Here is a 20051-nt window from a genome sequence, read left to right on the forward strand (position 1 = left end):
TCATCCCCCGGGCCTGGAATGCCCTCCCTCTGCCCATCTGCCAAGCTAGCTCTCTTCCTCCCTTCAAAGCCCTACTGAGAGCTCACCTCCTCTAGGAGGCCTTCCCAGACTGAGCCCCCTCCTTCCCCCCCTCCTCCCCCTTTCCATCCCCCCGCCTTACCTCCTTCCCTTCCTCATAGCACCTGTATATATGTATATATGTTTGTACATATTTATTACTCTATTTTTTTTATTTATTTTACTTGTACATATCTATTCTATTTATTTTATTTTGTTAATACGTTTGGTTTTGTTCTCTGTCTCCCCCTTCTAGACTGTGAGCCCACTGTTGGGTAGGGACCGTCTCTGTATGTTGCCAACTTGTACTTCCCAAGCGCTTAGGATGATGGTGGTCCGAGAGACTGGCAGTCGGTGGGCTGTGGGATGGGTGGGCGGGGGAGGGTGTCTCACAACGTCGGCCAAAGATGCCTGGTTTCTCAGCGATTTCTTATGCATCCGGGCAGAAGTCAGACGGGACCCAGCTGCCATCATACATAACGTCGATCTCTTCACAGTCAACATCTTCACAGACGATGTTATGGAGAATCATTAAGAAATATCTGTAGAGATAACGGTCAGGGAGAGGTCAGCGGGGAATGGGCAGTGGGGGGAAATCGGTACTGGGGGTTTGGCCAAGAGCGATCAGCGTTCATACTCATCTATGACGAGATTTTGAAAGAGAATCTCCTGGTCACAGATTGGACACTTCCAAGTTTCCTCCTCTTCATTCTTCTGCAGGAACAGCACGGCATCGAAAATCGACACGTGGCTGCAGGACTCCGCGCGGCAGGGCATGGACACAAGTTCCTCTCCCAACTGGGTGGGCGGGAGGAGAGAAAGCGTCACCCCGCTCCTCTTAAAACTCCAGTGGTTGCCCATCCACCTCCGTATCAAACAAAAACTCATCTCCATTGGCTTTAAAGCACTCCATCACTTTGCTCCCTCCTACCTCACCTCACTTCTCTACTTCTATAACCCAGCCCGCACACTTTGCTCCTCTAGTGCTAACCTTCTCACTGTGCCTCCATCTCTCCCGTCTTGCCACCGACCCCTAGCCCACGTCCTGCCTCTGGCCTGAAATGCTGTCCCTCTTCTAATCCTCCAGACAACCACGCACCCAACTTCAAAGCCTTATTGAAGACACATTTCCTCCAAGAGGCCTTCCCAAACTAAAAGCCACTTTTCCTCATCTCCCACTCCCTTCTGCGTCACCCTTACTTGCTCCCTTTGTTCTTCCCTGCCTCACAACCCCACAGCACTTATGTAGATATCTGTAATTTTATTTATTTGTATTGATGTCTGTCTCCCCAGCTCTAGACCGTGAGCTCATTGTGAGCAAGAAATGTCACCGTTTCTTGTTATAGTCTACTCTCCCAAGTGCTTAGTACAGTGTTCTACACACGGTAAGTGCTCAGTAAGTATTATTGAATGAATGAAAGGTCAGGGGAGGAGGAGGGGCCATCGGGTCACCCACCATGGGACTCAGCCCCTCTGTTTCGGGCCTCATACATTCATCCACCTTCCTCATCCAATCCACAGTCTCTTTCCCTTTCCCCACCCCCAACCCGAGGTCCTAGCCTCCTCCACATCCTCGGGCCCCACCCAGACCCACCGGGCACAGGAGGGAGATGCGGAATCTTCTGAGGGAAAATATGGGCTCACAGACTTCCGGCATCGCCTCCCGGACTGAAATAGAGAGAAGAGATCATGGGGTGGAGGGAGCTGGGAATCTGCCAACGGGAGGCTCTCTTCTTTGAGAAAGGGACAGGGGCAGGGAAGGGCCTGAGGCAGTGCCAGAAATAGACTAGGATTTCATTCACTCGGGGTTCTGGAAGAGGTTGGGATGAGAGGATGAGAGGGTGAGAGGTCACTCACTCATGGTCAATGTCCTGTGTGAGGGGAAAAATGCCCTGTACTTCAGTTGCTTCATTAACATCTCAGCGGTAAGTGGTTTCACCAAGCACACGGACATGGCGAAGTCCTGTGGGGGACAGGGAGGAGGTTCGGGAGAGTGGTCATTGCTTTTTCCTTCACACACCTCCCACAACCCCCCACTACCAAAACCCACCCCTGGCATCCCCGTTCCAGCAGTACTTACCCGCGTGTCGCTCAGTGACCAAAGGAGCGTGATACCGTTGGGCGCTTCGTCAGAGGGGTGCACGAGATGGGTGATATCCACGGGGCGGTTGTCATGTTCACGGTTGGCCTCCGTCTTTGGGAGTGTGGATGGGGGTAAGGAGCCGGGCAGGTCACTCTAAATGAGCAAGCTGCCACCTCCTCCCTCCTTCCCTCTCCTGAGACCCAAGTCGGATCGGGTTTGGTTACTCACGGGTGGAAGACATAACTTTCCGTTGACGATGATGATCAACTGCTGAGGAAGACAGTCCGGTTGAGGGCCTTGGGTGTCCCATAAACAGAATCTGTGGGATGATGGGGTGGCCAGTGGCAGGGGAGGAATCAGTGGGGAGGACCATCAGTCCTTAATCAGTCCCTCGCCACCACATCACCCTCCAGGAGCCCCTGGGGACAGAGCAGCTGAGAATCCACCCAGTCCCCCTCCCATCCCCCACCCTGCAGACCCACTAAGGACCCCAATGAGGAGGAGGGGTGGTCCTACCGCAGCTGCACCCGGAAGATGTCGTTTCCTGGTATGACCTCACTGTGGACATGGAAATCGTGTGGAGAGGAGCCGGTGAGGAGGATCCCCCAAGAGCTGCCCTCCATCCCCTCAACAATCATGGTGGTGGCCACTCCCCACACCCAGGGCACCCAGTCCGGGGGAAATATGGCTGTGGATGAGGGGAGGAAGCAGAAGATGGTGGAGAAATGCTTGGCTGTGCAGTGGGTAGGTAGGGGAGGGGGACTGGGTGGATTCTCGGCCGCTCCGTTGGGCATCACGCTTACCTTCTACTCGATATCCCATCGAAGTGCTCCCTGCTGGCCACGAAACTCATCTCTACCATCTTTAATTGCTCAGTGTCCCTAGACACTAGAGACACAAACATAGGGACAACACCCTTGGATCTGTGCCCTTTGGGCATTTGGTCTTCATCCCGCCCTCAGCCTCTCAGCATTTTTGTACACATCTGTAAATTATTCACTCATTCAATTGTATTTATTAAGTGCTTGATGTGTGCACAGCACTGTACTGACTGGAAAGTACAATGTAGGAATAAAGAGAGACAATTCCTGCCCACAGGGGGCTCACAGTTTAGAGGGCGGGAAACATTCATTCATTCATTCATTCAATCGTATTGATTGCACGCTTACTGAGTGCAGAACACTGTACTAAGCGCTTGGGAAGTACAAATCAGCAAGATTTGATGGTCCCTGCCAAACAACAGGCTCACAGTCTAGAAGTCTAGAATTATGTATTTATATTGTCTGTTTCCCCCTCTAGAGTGTAAGCCCGTTATGGGACAGGGAATATATTTTCCAACCCTGCTGTATTGTACTCAGTACTAAGCAGTATTCTGCACACAGTAAGCATTCAAAAATACCACTGATGGGCTGATAAGGACGTTCATGGGCTTGTGTGTGTGTGTGTGTGGGGGGGGGGGGGGGTGACTCACAGACCAGGCCAAGAGATCAGTCTTGGTCTTCTAGACCCCAGTCCCATCCCAGTGGTGGGAGTACCGAGTCCCTTTGGATAGGAGACAGGAAGCCGAAGTCAAGCCTGTTAGGGTCAGGGAGGTGTGGGGGTGCACTGAGGTACAGCAAGCGCAGAAAGCTGGGGAGATCCCAAGGAGTCGGGGAAAGAGGCCCGGTCAGAGTTCCGGGGGGATGAATGGCAGGTGGGCGGCCTGGCCCGCTGGAAGGGAAGGGGACGGGAAAGGGCAGGGGGCAAGGGGATCGCGGCCTCACCTAATTTGGTGAGTTTGATAAACTCGGCGCACACCGGGAAGAAGGTGAGCTCCTTCATGGTGACAAGGGGCGGTCCGGCGGGGGCCTCGCTCTCCTCTGCATTCATCCTTGTGAATGGGGGCGGTCCAGCGGGGGTCTCGCTCTCCTCTGGGTTCATGTTTGTGAACGGGGTCACCTTCACCTTCCGCTGGGGCTGTGGGATCAGCAGTGGCAGCAGGGGTGGAGGAAGGGCTGGGTGGGAGTCAAGGGATCCCGGGGCAGAAGGGGCGGTGGGGCTTGGCCCGTTTCCCCCCACCCCTCCGGGTCCCCCAGGCCCCGAGTCTGCAGGATGATCCCGCGGGGCTCGGCCCCTTCGGAGACCCCAGGTTTCTTGCGGAAACCACGAGGCCGGACGGGGCGGGAGGGAGGGAGGCTCAGGGGCCCGGGGAGACGCCTGGCTCTCTCTTCAACAACCCCCCCTCTGCCTCACCCCCCGCTCCCGGCCCGGCCTCGGGGCATCTCTGGGGCTCAAGCCCCATCGGGGGTCGTCGCCGGGAAGGAGAAAGACAACTGGGTTAGGGGAGGCCCCGAGGGAAGGGGAGGGGGGCAGGGGGAGGGCATCGCGGGGCATCTAGGGGGATTCCAGCTCCGCCAACTGTCAGCTGTGTGACTTTGGGCAAGTCACTTCACTTCTCAGTGCCTCAGTTACCTCATCTTTAAATTGGGGATTAAAACTGTGAGCCCCCCGTGGGACAACCTGATCACCTTGCAATCTCCCCGGCGCTGAGAACTGTGCTTGGCACCTAGTAAGCGCTTAACAAATACCATCATGATTATTATTTTGGCGACTTACGTTAGAGAAAGTGTGGGAGCTCCGGAGAAGGAAGGCCGTTGTCCGTTCTCCTCAGCGCTGGGGCAGAGAGGCTCGGGGCGGGCCTCGAGCTCCTCGGCCGTTGGCGGCCGTCACGTCACGTCACGTGACCGTGGGGCGAGAAGGCGCGGTTCTCCTCGGGCCCCGCCCCCGAGGGCACCGATTGGCCGACGATCCCAACCCGCCGGCGCCCGGCCAATCCGCGCGGGGGCGGGAAGGGAGGCCCGAGGCCCCTCCCCCCGCTGTTGCCGGGGCAGCCCACGATTTCGCCTCGTCATCGGGCCCCTCCGGCCCCGCCCCCCAGGGGCGCGATTGGCCGAGACCCTGAGCCCGCCGGGTGGCCCAGCCAATGAGGGGAGGCCTGGGGCCCGGGGCCGGGGAAGGGGGGGCAAGGGAGGGGAGGCGCTCTCCTCAGAGGCCCCAGGGCCCCCGCCGTTTCTGCTCCAGCTCATGATTTCACGTCGTGGCCCGGGAGGAAGAGCTGCTCTCTCCTCAGGCCCTTGCCCCAGGGGAGCTATTGGCCTTAAATCTGAACCATTGGGAGCCCAGCCAATCCGCCGCGTGGGGCGGGGCGGGGCGGGGCAGGACAGAAGAAATGGTGGTAGTGGCAATGCCTGTCTCGCCCTCGACCCCTAGCCCACATCCTATCTCTGGCCTGGAATGCCCTCCCTCCTCAAATCAGCCAAACTAGCCCTCCTCCTCCCTTCAAAGCCCTACTGAAAGTTCGCCTCCTCCAGGAAGCCTTCCCAGACTAGCCCCCCCTTTCCTCTACTCCTCCTCCCCTCCACGTCACCCCAACTCGCTCCCTTTGCTCTACCCTCCTCTTCCTGCCCCACAGCACTTGAGCGTATCTGTACATATCTACTTATCTATAATTCTATTTATTTATATTAATGCCTATTTACTTGTTTTGAGGTGTATATATCTATAATTCTATTTATTATATCTTGATGTCCGTTTACATGTTTTGATGTCTGCCAACCCCGCTTCTAGATGTAAACCCAGTGTGGGCAGGGATTGTCTCTCCTTATTGCTGAATTGTACTTTCCAAGTACTTAATACAGTGCTCTGCACACAGTAAGCACTCAATAAATACAAATGAATGAGTAAGGTGGATGGGAAGGTAAGGGCACCAATGATCTCATTCTTGTCAAATCCAATGGCCTCTACTCCATCCTAATCCTCCTCAACCTCTCAGCTGCCTTTGACACTGTAGACCAACCTCTTCTGGAAGCGTTATCCAACCTTTACTTCACTGACTTCGTCCTCTCTCTGGCCATTCATTCTCAAACTCCTTCACAGTCTTCCTCTGCCTCCCACCACCTAACAGTCTAACAGTGGGGGTGGGGGGTCCCTCAAGGTTCAATTCTGGGCTCCCTTCTATTCCCCCTCTACACCTACTCCCCTGGAGAACTCATTTGCTCCCATGGTTTCAACTACCACCATTATGCGGATGATGCAGAAATCTACATCTCCAGCCCTGATCTCTCTCCCACTCTCCAGTCTTGCATCTCCTCCCGCTTTCAAGACATCTCTACTTGGATGTCCTCCAGTCCCCTCAAATTTAACATGCCTAAAACAGAGATCTTTATCTTTCCACCCAAACCCTGCCCCTCCGCCTCCCGACTTTCCCATCACTGTAGACGGCACCACCATCCTTCCTGTCTCACAAGCCCATAATCTTGGTCTTATTCTTTAATCCTCTCTCTCATTCAACCCACATATTCAATCCATCATCAAATCCTGTCGGTCCCACCTTCACAACACTACTAAAATCCTCCCCTTCCTCTCCATTCAAACTGCTGTTGCGTTAATCCGCAGGGATTACTGCATCAGCCTCCTTGCTGACCTCCCAGCCTCCTGTCTCTCCCCTCTCCATTCCAGACTTCACTCTGCTGCCCGGATCATTTTTCTACAAAAACGTTCAAGACATGTAATCCACTGCCTCAAAAAATTCAAGCGGTTGCCCATCCACCTCCGTTTCAAACAAAAACTCCTCTCATCATCATCAATCGTATTTATTGAGCGCTTACTATGTGCAGAGCACTGTACTAAGCGCTTGGGAAGTACAAATTGGCAACATATAGAGACAGTCCCTACCCAACAGTGGGCTCACAGTCTAGAAGGGGGAGACAGAGAACAAAACCAAACATACTAACAAAATAAAATAAATAGGATAGATATGTACAAGTAAAATAAATAAATAGAGTAATAAATATGTACAAACATATATACATATCTACAGGTGCTGTGGGGAAGGGAAGGAGGTAAGATGGGGGGATGGAGAGGGGGACGAGGGGGAGAGGAAGGAAGGGGCTCAGTCTGGGAAGGCCTCCTGGAGGAGGTGAGCTCTCAGCAGGGCCTTGAAGGGAGGAAGAGAGCTAGCTTGGAGGATGGGCAGAGGGAGGGCATTCCAGGCCCGGGGGATGACGTGGGCCGGGGGTCGATGGCGGGACAGGCGAGAGCGAGGTACAGTGAGGAGATTAGCGGCGGAGGAGCGGAGGGTGCGGGCTGGGCTGTAGAAGAAGAGAAGGGAGGTGAGATAGGAGGGGGCGAGGTGATGGAGAGCCTTGAAGCCCAGGGTGAGGAGTTTCTGCCTGATGCGCAGACTGATTGTTAGCCACTGGAGATTTTTGAGGAGTGGAGTAATATGCCCAGAGCGTTTCTGGACAAAGATAATCCGGGCAGCAGCATGAAGTATGGATTGAAGTGGAGAGAGACACGAGGATGGGAGATCAGAGAGAAGGCTGATGCAGTAGTCCAGACGGGATAGGATGAGAGCTTGAATGAGCAGGGTAGCGGTATGGATGGAGAGGAAAGGGCGGATCTTGGCAATGTTGTGGAGCTGAGACCGGCAGGTATTGGTGATGGCTTGGATGTGACTCTCCATTGACTTTAAATCACTCCATCACCTTGCCGCCTCCTACCTCACTTCTATTCTCTCCTACCACCTACCACCCGGCATGAGCTGGCCGGGGTGGTGGTTTTGTGGCGGCAGCCAGCGTTGCACACGCTCACTTTTGCTTGGGGAAGGATTTGACCTGCGTCAGCTAGGTGCGACATCAACTGCTCCCCTAACTTCTGATCCCCCTGGGGCCCTCAGCTATAAGGAAAGGACCATGCCCCTACCCGAGGCCACCGGGGCTCCCATCGACCCCTTCTGACAGCCCCATGTAGATTTTGACCAGCTGCAGATGCGAGGCCCTCCTTCTCAACTCCTAGATCCTGGCGATGGTCACCACCGTGGCCTCATCTGTGACTTCTGGGACTGTTGGTCTGAGCTGTGAGGAAGTGGCTATCCTGCCTCTCCTTTCCTGTTTGTCATCATCTTTGTCTTTTGTATCTTTATTTGCCATTCCTTATGAGTCGGTCGCCAACCTCAACCCAACCCGGCTCCTCACGTTTAGACCGTGAGCCCCTTGGACTCCAGGGTACTGTGTCCACACTTCATCTTTCACTTATCTGTTGTGTGAATTTGGGCAAGTCACTTAATTTCTCTGTGCCTCAGTTACCTCTTCTGTAAAATGGGGCTCGAGACTGGGAGCCCCATGTGGGACAGGGACTGTGTTCAACACGATTTGCCTGTATCCACCCTAGCACTTAGCACAGTGTCTAGCACATAGTAAGTGCTTAATACCATTGTTATTATTATTACTATTATTATTATCTGTGTATTTCTTTCCCAGATCTTAGTACAAGGCTCTGAGCACAATGATAACTTACAAAATACTGCAATCATTTATTATTTATCATTATTATTTCATAATAAATAGCATTATAACAACCAGCTTCTTGAGGGCTGGAATCGTGCCTTAGTATCTCTTTTGTACTCTCCCAAGCGCTCAGTATAGTGCTCTGCACACAGTAAAATCTCAATAAATCATAATAATAATAATATTAATGATGATGGCATTTGTTAAGCACTTACTATGTGCCAAGCACTGTTCTAAGCACTAGGGGAGAGACAAAGTAATCAGGTTGTTCCACATGGGGCTCAGAGTCTTCATCTCCATTTTACAGATGAGGTAACAGGCACAGAAAAATGAAGCGACTTGCCCAAAGTCACACAGCAGACAAGTGGTGGAGTCGGGATTAGAACCCATGACCTCTGACCTCTGACTCCCAAGTCCGTGCTCTTTGCACCAAGCCACACTGCTTGGGAAGCAGCGTGGCTCAGTGGAAAGAGCACGGGCTCGGGAGTCAGAGGCCACGGGTTCAAATCCCGGCCCCGCCACTTGTCAGATGTGTGACTTTGGGCAAGTCACTTCACTTCTCTGGGCCTCAGTTCCCTCATCTGTAAAATGGGGATGAAGACTGTGAGCCCCTCGTGGGACAACCTGATTACCTTGTATCTACCCCAGTGCTTAGACCAGTGCTTTGCACATAGTAAGCGCTTAACAAATACCAACATTATTATTATCATTATTATTATTAAAGTATTCTTAGGCAAGGCCTCTTCCTGGAACTACAGTGCCTTTAGTTCAGACTCAATCATTCATTCATTCATTCAATCGTATTTATTGAGCACTTACTGTGTGCAGAGCACTGTATTAAGCGCTTGGGAAGTACAAGTTGGCAACATCTAGAGACGGTCCCGACCCAACAGTGGGCTCAGTCTAGAAGGACGAGACAGAGAACAAAACAAAACATATTAACAAAATAAAATAAATAGAATATGCACAAGGGAAATAAATGGAGTAATAATCATCTGCTAGTACAAGCGCTTAGAACAGTGCCTGGCACATAGTAAGCGCTTAACAAGTACCATCATTATTATTATTATTATTATCATTATTACTATTACGACACCAACTAATGTTTGGCAGGTAAATGGCAACAGATTTAGCTGTTTGTACATATTTATTACTCAATTTATTTATTTATGTTACTTGTACATATCTATTCTATTTATTTTATTTTGTTAGTATGTTTGGTTTTCTTCTCTGTCTCCCCCTTTTAGACTGTGAGCCCACTGTTGGGTAGGGACTGTATATGTTGCCAACTTGTACTTCCCAAGCGCTTAGTACAGTGCTCTGCACACAGTAAGCGCTCAATAGATACGATTGATGATGATTTAGCTATTTTTCAATGGACTTTGACCGCCACCTAGCGGCTACGGCTAGTGTTTAACGAGTCCCTTTTTCCCTAGGAATTGAACAATATCATCAGACCCTGAGGGTTCCACGAAGAATTATCATCATTTTGAAAAACGGCTCGTTTATCAGGCGAAGTCCTTCAAGATGATCAGATCAGCCGCCTCTTTATCTCAGCACCTCCTCCATTATCTAAGTGGTTTCAACTATGTAGTCTCTGGCCTAGGGCCAACGGGGAGGAACCAGAGAAGAGGGAGGTGGGACATTCCACGATCTCTGCTCCTGCCCCTCAATCAGCGGCTCAGTGTTCTCCCCCACACGTACCCGCCTTTACTTTGTCCACCAGGGGTTCGGGGGCCGCGGGGACCGTGGGTTATGGAGGGGAATTCCCCAGGGGGTGGCAACAGAGGAGACGCCAATGTAGCACTGTGCGGCTTGCGTGGGTGTATGAGGCTTGTGGGAGTGCTCTACAACAAATAAAAATCACTGGCCTAAATTTTCTTCCTGCCAACTGTAAAGACAAGCAGCAATGGGAGAGAGAAATTGTCTGTGAGTGGCAGATGGCTCAATAAAGCAGATCCTGACTGCAGAAAGCAATCAGAGGACCTGGCTCATTAACATGTTGTAAATCAACCCCTTCAACCAGGTGGAAGATGATCACTTAGGGGCACTTAGACACACCCATCATCCAATCAAATGGACTTCAGGAAATTTGCACCCATACTGTGTACCCAAGAAGTGATCTAAACTCAGAACAGAAAGGTGACCGTAAGAAATGCGATGCGGTTTTTATACTGTCTTTTCAATCAATCAGTCAATCAGTTGAAAGTGTACTGCAGATCAATCAGTCAATCAGTGGTATTCATCGAGTGCCTATTGTGTGCAAAACACCATACTAAGTGCTTGGGAAGCTATAATATGCCAGGGTTGGTAGGAACAACCCCACCCCACAAAGATTTCACAATCTACTGGGGGAGAAAGATATAAAAATGCAATAGGGATAGGGGAAATAGTAGAAAGTACGAATATTTACAAAAGTGCTATGGGGCTAGTTGAGTATCAAGGTGTTTACGGTGTATATAGCCAAGTTTGTAGTGGATGCACAGGGAAGGGCGGGTAGGGGAAATAGAAGGCTTAGTCTGGGAAGGCCTCTTGTTGAAAATGTGATTTTAGAAGGGTTTTGTAGATGGGGAGAGAGTGAACTTTCGGATGTGAAGGGGGAAGGAGTTCCTGCCCTGAGGGAGAACTTGGGCAAATGTTTGATGATGGGATAAATATGATTGAGGTGCAGAGAGTAGGTTGGCATTAGAGTGGAGTGTACAGGTTAGGTTAGGAGTTCAGAGAGGTTATGTATGAGGGAGAGAGCTGATTGATTGCCTTAAAGCCAATGGTAAGGAGTTTGCAGATGGAAGTGGGGCAGTCTGGGAGAGAGGTATCCATGGATTCGCTATGCATAGGAGATGACGCAACAGCATAAGACAAGACAAGGAATTGCTGTTTAATGCTGAGCTCCCTCTAGACTGTAAGCTCATTTTGGGTAGAGACTGTGTTTGCCAACTGTTGTATGATGATGGTGCTATCTGTTAAGTGCTTACTACGTGCCAGGCACTGTTTTAAGCGTTGGGCGGGATATAAGGTAATTCGGTTGTTCCACGCAGGGCTCACAGTCTTAATCTCCATTTTACAGATGAGGTAAATGAGGCACAGAGAAGTTAAGTGACTTGCCCAAAGTCACACAGTTGACAAGTGGCATAGCTGGGTTTAGAACCCATGACCACTGACTCCCAGGCCCTTGCTCTATCCACTAGGCCACACTGCTTCTCTGGATTTGCATCCTTTATTAATCCTTCCCTAAGCCCAACAGCACTTACCTGCATAGCTGTAATTTATTTATTTATGTTAATGTCTGTCTTCCCCACTAATCTCTAATCTTACTGTGGGCAGGGAATGTTTCTACCAACCTTATAATATTGTATTCTCCTAAGCACTGAGTACAGTACTCTGCACACAGTAAGCACTCAAAAAATACGATTGAATGATTGATTGACTGATTGATTGGAAGGCAGTGGTTGCCACAGTGCTTTTCTCAGTGGCAGTGGAATAGTCAGTCAGACAGTCAATCACATTTATTGAGCTCTTACTTTGTACAGAGCACTGCACTAAGCAATTGGGTGAGCACAATTGGGTAAGTACAATCCCCTTACTGTGGGGGTTCCTCAAGGTTCAGTTCTTGGTCCCCTTCTGTTCTCGATCTACACTCACACTCTTGGTGACCTCATTCGCTCCCAGGACTTCAACTATCATCTCTACGCTGATGACACCCAAATCTACATCTCTGCCCCTGCTCTCTCCACCTCCCTCTAGGCTCGCATCTCCTCCTGCCTTCAGGACATATCCATCTGGATGTCTGCCCACCACCTAAAACTCAACATGTCCAAGACTGAACTCCTTGTCTTCCCTCCCAAACCCTGCCCTCTCCCTGACTTTCCCATCACTGTTGACGGCACTACCATCCTTCCCGTCTCACAAGCCCGCAAACTTGGTGTCATCCTTGACTCCGCTCTCTCATTCACCCCTCACATCCAAGCCGTCACCAAAACCTGCCGGTCTCAGCTCCGCAACATTGCCAAGATCCGCCCTTTCCTCTCCATCCAAACCACTACCCTGCTCGTTCAAGCTCTCATCCTATCCCGTCTGGACTACTGTATCAGCCTCCTCTCTGATCTCCCATCCTCGTGTCTCTCCCCACTTCAATCCATACTTCACGCTGCTGCCCGGATTGTCTTTGTCCAGAAACACTCTGGGCATGTTACTCCCCTCCTCAAAAATCTCCAGTGGCTACCAATCAACCTACGCATCAGGCAGAAACTCCTCACCCTCGGCTTCAAGGCTCTCCATCACCTTGCCCCCTCCTACCTCACCTCCCTTCTCTCCTTCTACAGCCCAGCCTGCACCCTCCGCTCCTCTGCTGCTAATCTCCTCACCGTGCCTCATTCTCACCTGTCCCGCCGTCAACCCCCGGCCCACATCATCCCCCTGGTCTGGAATGCCCTCCCTCTGCCCATCCGCCAAGCTAGCTTTCTTCCTCTCTTCAAGGCCCTACGGAGAGCTCACCTCCTCCAGGAGGCCTTCCCAGACTGAGCCCCCTCCTTCCTCTCCCCCTCCTCCTCCTCTTCATCCCCCCCGCCTTACCTCCTTCCCTTCTCCACGGCACCTGTATATATGTATATATGTTTGTACGTATTTATTATTCTATTTATTTATTTATTTTACTTGTACATATCTATTCTATTTATTTTATTTTGTTAATATGTTTTGTTCTCTGTCTCCCCCTTCTAGACTGTGAGCCCACTGTTGGGTAGGGACCGTCTGTATATGTTGCCAACTTGTACTTCCCAAGCGCTTAGTACAGTGCTCTGCACACAGTAAGCGCTCAATAAATGCGATTGATTGATTGATACAATAAACAACAAACAGACACATTCCCTGCCCACACCAAACTTACAGTCTAGAGGGGAGGTAGATATTAATATAAATAAATAAATGACAGATATGTACATAAGTGCTGTGGGTTGGGGGGTGGATAAAGGGAGCAAGTCAGGGTGACGTAGAAGGGAGTGGGAGAAGAGGAAAGAAGGGCGGCCTCTTGGAGGAGATGTATTTTCAACAAGGCTTTGAAGGTGGGGAGAATAATTGTCTGTCAGACATGAGGTGGGAGGGAGTTCTAGGCCAGAAGCAGGATGTGAGCGAGAGGTCAAGGGTAAAATAGATGAGATGGAGGTACAGTGAGAAGGTTAGAATTAGAGGAGGAAAGGATGCGGGCTGGGTTGTAGTAGGAGAGTAGCAAAGTGAGGTAGGAGTGGGCAAGCTGATTGAGTGCTTTAAAGTCCATGGTGAGGAGTTTCTGTTTGCTGTGGAAGTGGATAATAATAATAATAAGATGGCATTTGTTAAGCACTTACTATGTGCAAAGCACTGTTCTAAGTGCTGGATAATGATGGCATTTGTTAAGCACTTACAATGTACCGAGCACTGTTCTAAGCGCTGGGGTAGATACAAGGTTGTCCCACGTGGGGCTCACAGTCTTATTCCCCATTTTACAGCTGAGGTAACTGAGGAACAGAGAAGTTAAGTGATTTGCCCAAAGTCACACAGCAGACAAGTGGCAGAGCTGGGAATCAAACCCACGACCTCTGACTCCCAAGCCCGGGCTCTTTCCACTAAGCCATGCTGCTTCTCCCTACTAGTGGTCCTTGAGGAGTGGGGGAACATGGCCTGAAAGTTTTTGCAGAAAAATGATCTGGGCAGCAGAATGAAGTATGGATGAGGGTGGGGAAAGACAGGGGCAGGGAGATCAGCAAGGAGGCTGATACAGTAATCTAGGCAGGATAGGATGCGTGATCAGATTAACATGGTAGCAGTTTGGAATACTAACTCCATAGTACTTTCCTAAGCCTCAGTACAGTGCTCTGCACACAGTAGGTTCTTAATAAATACAATGGATGTTTGATTATAACAATAATAAAATTAATTACATATTAATTTTCCAGAGGTTCTGGAATGGATCCTAATTTGTAACATGTATGCCTATGGGAAAAGGTACCCATCTACATAGTCATTCATGATACAGCCACATTTTCAATGCCTGGGGTATTGACTGGAACCCACGGAATCAAAAGAGAAAGAAGACCAATCTAAATGATATATTCAAATGAATAAAAATATCAAAAACACATAAATATTAATCAGTCACTAGTTTTTATTGAGCACCTTACTGTCTGCAGAGCACTGAACTTGGCCCTTGGTAGAGAACAATAGAATCAACAGACACAATTCCTGTCCTGAAGGAGCTTAGAGTCTTCTGTGTGCAGAGCACTGTACTAAGCACATGGGAGAGTACAATAGAGCTAGTAAACATGATCCCTGCCCTCAAGGAGCCTAGAGTCCAACAGGGGAGACAGACACTAAAATAAATTACAAAAAGGAAGAAAAAGAGAATGGAAAGATGGATATGTGGATGAGTAAATAAATAGTCCACCTCTCAGGGTCACACCTGGAGAGTTTCCAGTACTCTACTGGACTCGGCTATGGGAGGGAGAGTCAAGCAGAGGCCTACCCATTCCATTCCCAGCTCGGCCAGTGGCTAGCGAGTGGAAGGCAATCTGCTACAGGTCAAGGCTCACTTGTGCTGGGCAGCAGGGCATAGGAGAGAGTCGAGGGCGGAGACTCAAGTTTACTGAGCGGAAGGAGGCAATGGTAAACCACTTCCGGATTTTTATCAAGAAAACTGTATGGATACACTACCAGAATGATTGCAGATGGAGAGGGGGGCGTTTTGGGGGAGATGTGTCCGTGGTGTCGCTGTGGGTCAGAAATGACTTGAGGGCATAAGACAAGACAAGTAAATAGTACAACATATAAGCTGACATAATAACGATCATTGTCATATTCTTTAAGCTCTTCTGTGCCAAGAACTGGGGTAGATACAAGATAATCAGGTTGAGAAGCAGCGTGGCTCAGTGGAAAGAGCATGGGCTTTGGAGTCAGAGGTCATGGGTTCGAATCCCAGCTCTGCCAATTGTCAGCTCTGTGACTTTGGGCAAGTCACTTAACTTCTCTGTGCCTCAGTGACCTCATCTGTAAAATGGGGATTAAGACTGTGAGCCCCCTGTGGGACAACCTGATCACCTCGTTACCTCCCCAGTGCTTAGAACAGTGCATTGCACATAGTAAGCACTTAGTAAATGCCATTATTGAACACAGTCCCTATCCCACACGGGGCTTACAGTTTAAGTAGGAGGGAGACAAGATATTGAATCCCTATTTTCCAGATGAGGTAACTGAGGCACCGAAAGTTAAGTGACTTACCCAAGGTCACACAGCAGACAAGTGGCAGAGCTAAGGTTAGAGCCCAGGTCCTCTGACTCCCAGACCCATGATCTTTCCTCTAGGCCATGCAGCTCCTTAGGTATGTAAGTTATGTACAGATGTGCTATTAAAGTTGTCAGTTCTTAAGGGTTTAGGTGCTCAAGGGCTAAAGTGGCAATTGGGGGATACAATACGGGGAGATCAGAGATTAATCAGGAAGGCTTCCTAGTAGTAGTAGTAGTAGCAGTAGTAGTAATCGTATTGATTAAACACTTACTCTGTGCAGAGCGCGGTACTAGACCTTGGGAAAATATCTACAGGTGGGCATTTGACATGAACCCTGGCCCTTAAGAGGCTCACAGTCTAAGACTATAAGGTGGGAGATGCCTGGAGACAGACCCATGAGACATGAAACAGTAAAACACTAAAACAGCACAAAAGACAAGAGCTTTGAAGATGGGGAGAGCTGTGGTCTGACAGATAAATAAAGGGGGAGAGAGTCCCAGGCAGGCAGGAAAGCTGAGAGATAGAGGTGGGCAACCGGAGAGATGAGATTGAGATAGAAGGAATGAATTAGCTCGAGAGGAATGCAAAGCACAAGCTGGGGTGCAATGGAAGAAGAGAGAGGATAGGGAGGAACAAGGGAGCTGATGGAGAAGCTGAAAGGCAAGCCCAAGGAGTCCGCTCAATGTGGAGAAGAGTGGGCAAACATCGGAGGTTTTTGAGGAGTGAAAAGAAGTGTGCAGAACTATGTTGTAGAAAATCAATCTATCAGTAGAATTTATTGAGCACTTTGAGAAACAGCATGGAAAGAGCACGGGCTTGGGACTCAGAGGATCTGGGTTTTAATCCTGACTCTGCTACTTGTCTGCTGTGTGACCTTTGTCAAGTCACTTCTCTGTGCCTCAGTTTCCTCATCTGTAAAATGGGGATTAAGACTGTAAGGCCCCTGCGGGACAGGGACTGGGTCCAACCCGATTATCTTGTATCTACTCCAGCATTTAGTACAGTGCCTGGCACATATTAAGTGCTTAACAAATACCACAATTATTATTATTGGAAGAGTACAGTAGAGAATAGACCAATCAATTAATTGATCAACCAGTGATATTCGTTGAGCACTTACTGTGTACATACCACTGTACTAAACACTTAGGAAAATACATTTTTTTTATGGTATTTATGCTCGGGTAAATACAAGCTAATCAGCCTGGACACAGTCCAAGTCCCACATGGGGCTCACAGTCTTAACCCCCATTTTCAGAAGAGGTAATGGACAAATATAAGTTAACTGACTTGTCCAAGGCTACACAGCTGACAGGTGGCAGAGCCAGGATTAGAACCCAGGTCCTCTGGCTCCCAGGCCCATCTTCTTTCCACTAGGCCACACTCCTACAATATAACAGAGTTGGTAGACATGTGGTAGCCCCACAGGGGGCTTACAGTCTTAACCCCCATTTTACAGATGAGGAAACTGAGGCACAGAGAAGTGATTTGACAAAGGTCACACAGCAGACAAGTAGCAGAGTCAGGATTAAAAACCAGATCCTCTGAGTTCCAAGCCTATGCTCTATCCATGCTGTTTCTCAAAGTGCTCAATAAACTCTACTCAATCTAGCAGGGGAGACAGACACTCCTATACGTTTCAGGTAGGGGGAAGAAACAGAGTTGAAATTTCAAGACTTAAGTGATTGGATAGCAGAGTGAAGTTTGAATCGGAGATGAGGGAGACAGGAGGCAGGGAAGTTAGCGAGGCGATAAATGTCTGAATGCCGAGATGGTTGATGGGATGCCATAGCCAGGAAGGTGCGTTTGATTTCTGCACTTTCCACTTAGGGATCTTCGCTTCTCAGGCCCTCAAGCGGCAAATGTAATTCATCTGGGTGTAGGAAATTATTTTCAGGACACTGATAATACTACTACTAATAATAATGATGGCATTTATTAAGCACTTACTATGTGCCAAGCACTGTTCTAAGCGCTGGGGAGGTTACAAGGTGATCAGGTTGTCCCACATGGGGCTCACAGTCTTCACCCCCATTTTACAGATGAGGGAACTGAGGCACAGAGGAGTTAAGTGACTTGCCCAAAGTCACACAGGTGACAAGTGCCAGAGTTGGGATTTGAACCCATGACCTCTGACTCCAAAGCCCGGTCTCGTTGGGTAGGGACTGTCTCTATATGTTGCCATCTTGTACTTCCCAAGCGCTTAGTACAGTGCTCTGCACACAGTAAGCGCTCAATAAATATGATTGATTGATTGATTGATTTTCCACTGAGCCACGCTGCGCCTCATCTGATAGTCAGATGAGAGGTTGTTTGTGAAAAATAAACGAGTATGACACCCAGTGAAGGAAGAAATTGAGCTGTGACATGTGGCAAGGATCTTGTCAGCAAGCATTTTGGCTGTTAAGTGTTGGCAGTCAACACCCTCCCCCCCCCCACCCCGCCCCCAATGCAGGGTGTTGCAGCCATTCAATTTGTATTTGGAGTTGGGCATTCGAGATGAGATCGTCTAGTTGAGAAGTTAGAGAGCGGGATTAATGACAAGTCCACAATCAGTCAGGGAAATAATGGATGCCACGGCCTGAGTCTCAGATGGCTGATTAAGTCCCCAGCTGAACAAGTGTTCTCAGCCCCAAGGTCCTGTTACCAAGTTGCAGCGGGCCATATCTTGCACCTGACTGACTTTGATGAATGGGAAGAAATCCAGGACCCCCTTGATAATAATGGATAACAGTGACATACTTCAGGCAACCAGCTCGACACCAAAATGACTAATCTAGATGACTTGATCTCCTTGAAGTAGTGCCCTTTGACTGTGCGGAGATTGCCAATGTCTCAGCCTGGTCACGCCACATCTTTTCGAAGATGACTTTGTCCAGGATTTGCAAAGTATCCTCTCCTGCTTTCCATTCTGGACTGTTTCTTCCAAGTCTGAACTGGAATTCCTTTCCTCATCAGAACTGAGCCTATGGTACTGCCTTTCCTCAAAGGAAACTGGTATGTGCGTGCATGTGTGTGTGTGTGTGTGTGTGTGTGTGTGTGTGTGTGTGTGTGTCCATGTGTCCTTGGAGAAACAAACTGCCCTTTTCCATGAGAATAATAATTGCGGCATTTGTTAAGAGCCGCTTGTCGGCTGTGCGATTTTGGGCAAGTCACTTAACTTCTCTGTGCCTCAGTTTACTCATCTGTAAAATGAGAACTAAAACTGGGAGCCCCATGTGGGCCTGGACTGCATCCAACCTAATCAACTTGTAACCACCCCAGCACTTAGTGCTTAACAAATACCAAAGAAAATTAGTGATTATTATGTGTCGAGCACTGGACTAAGCTCTGGGGAAGGTACAATACAATCAGATCCGATCCATTCCCTACTCCAAATGGGGCTCACAGTCTAAATAAGAGGGCGAACAGACATTGAACTCCACTTTACTAATGCGGTAACTGAGGCACAGACAAGTTAGGTGAGTTATCTAACTCACCTACTTAGAGAAGCAGCATGGCTCAGTGGAAAGAGCACGGGTTTGGGAGTCAGAGATCACGGGTTCTAATCCCAGCTCCCCCACATGTCTGCTGTGTGACCTTGGGCAAGTCACTTAACTTCTCTGGGCCTCCATTACCTCATCTGGAAAATGGGGATTAAGACTGTGAGCCCCACGTGGGACAAGGTGATTACCTTGTATTCTCCCAGCACTTAGAACAGTGCTTTGCACATAGAAAGTGCTTAACAAATGCCATTATTATTATGATTATTATTATTACCTGAGGTCACCCAGAAGGTAGGCAAATGAGAGAGCTGGGATTAGAACCCAGGTCTCCTGACTCCCAGACCTTTGCTCTTTCCATTAGGCCACACTGATTCCCAGGCGAATAAAGGTATTAATGCAGTGAGCTGGAAGTCCGGGACTCAGCACAATTGAGCGCAGTCCAGCTAGCCCCAGTGCCTAGGAAATCGAGAGTGCCTGAAGACATACGAAGCAGGATCCAGGGATCTGAGGGCCAGCCATTTCCTGGAGATGCTGCCAGAAGTGGGAAAAGACCTCCCACCATGGTCCAGATCCCAAGATAAAAGGCCCAGGGCCATCTGCCTTGGGTGGAGACCATCGAAACTGAACTTTGGTGCTGATAGAGTGCACAGAGAACATTAGGTCAGTAGGGACCTTCTCTGATCAAAGCAGTCCCCGCCAGAACGCTGGAAGGGTGACCGAGGGCAGTTCCAGGGAGGCGGTGGGGGATCATCCTGTCTCTCCTACCTACTGATTCCACTGGGTACTGAAAGACAGATCATAAATGGCACCTGATGTTGCTCGTATATTGAATTTTCCCATGTCATT

The 20051-nt window shown here is 49.4% G+C and overlaps 2 protein-coding genes and 1 non-coding gene across 3 annotated transcripts in view; 1 reads left to right on the forward strand and 2 right to left on the reverse strand.

Annotated features, from left to right (window-relative positions):
* Nucleotides 1–311: 311 nt before the first annotated feature.
* Nucleotides 312–4824, reverse strand: LOC119950531 (E3 SUMO-protein ligase PIAS3-like). Its single transcript, XM_038773026.1, has 10 exons — nucleotides 4736–4824; nucleotides 3904–4096; nucleotides 2944–3028; nucleotides 2657–2698; nucleotides 2369–2459; nucleotides 2138–2251; nucleotides 1915–2020; nucleotides 1652–1725; nucleotides 695–855; nucleotides 312–599 (listed from the first exon to the last, which is right to left on the reverse strand). The coding sequence occupies exons 2-10, from the start codon at nucleotides 4058–4060 to the stop codon at nucleotides 488–490; spliced, it is 942 nt and encodes a 313-aa protein (XP_038628954.1). The 5' UTR covers nucleotides 4061–4096; nucleotides 4736–4824; the 3' UTR covers nucleotides 312–487.
* LOC119949967 overlaps nucleotides 4105–20051 on the reverse strand; it is a 46037-nt gene continuing 30090 nt past the window's right edge. Inside the window, exon 11 of the mRNA XM_038771823.1 lies at nucleotides 4105–4272. Coding sequence (XP_038627751.1) covers nucleotides 4105–4272 — 168 coding nt within the window. The remainder of the gene's footprint in view (nucleotides 4273–20051) is intronic.
* LOC119920375 lies at nucleotides 14882–15019 on the forward strand. The gene has a single exon (XR_005448125.1). It is a non-coding gene; the product is annotated as a small nucleolar RNA SNORA7 (small nucleolar RNA).

This window comes from Tachyglossus aculeatus, chromosome X1, assembly GCF_015852505.1.
Source record: "Tachyglossus aculeatus isolate mTacAcu1 chromosome X1, mTacAcu1.pri, whole genome shotgun sequence".
In the NCBI taxonomy this organism is placed as follows: Eukaryota; Metazoa; Chordata; class Mammalia; order Monotremata; family Tachyglossidae; genus Tachyglossus; species Tachyglossus aculeatus.

Bases quoted from the DNA above. Each gene is read 5' to 3' on its own strand.
- LOC119950531 (XM_038773026.1), bottom strand. From the start codon at position 4,060: ATGAACCCAGAGGAGAGCGAGACCCCCGCTGGACCGCCCCCATTCACA. The intron at 2,252-2,368 runs GTGAGTAACCAA...ACACTCCCAAAG, and splicing joins GAAAGTTATGTCTTCCACCC to ACGGAGGCCAACCGTGAACA. The intron at 2,021-2,137 runs GTAAGTACTGCT...TGTCCCCCACAG, and splicing joins GGTCACTGAGCGACACGCGG to GACTTCGCCATGTCCGTGTG.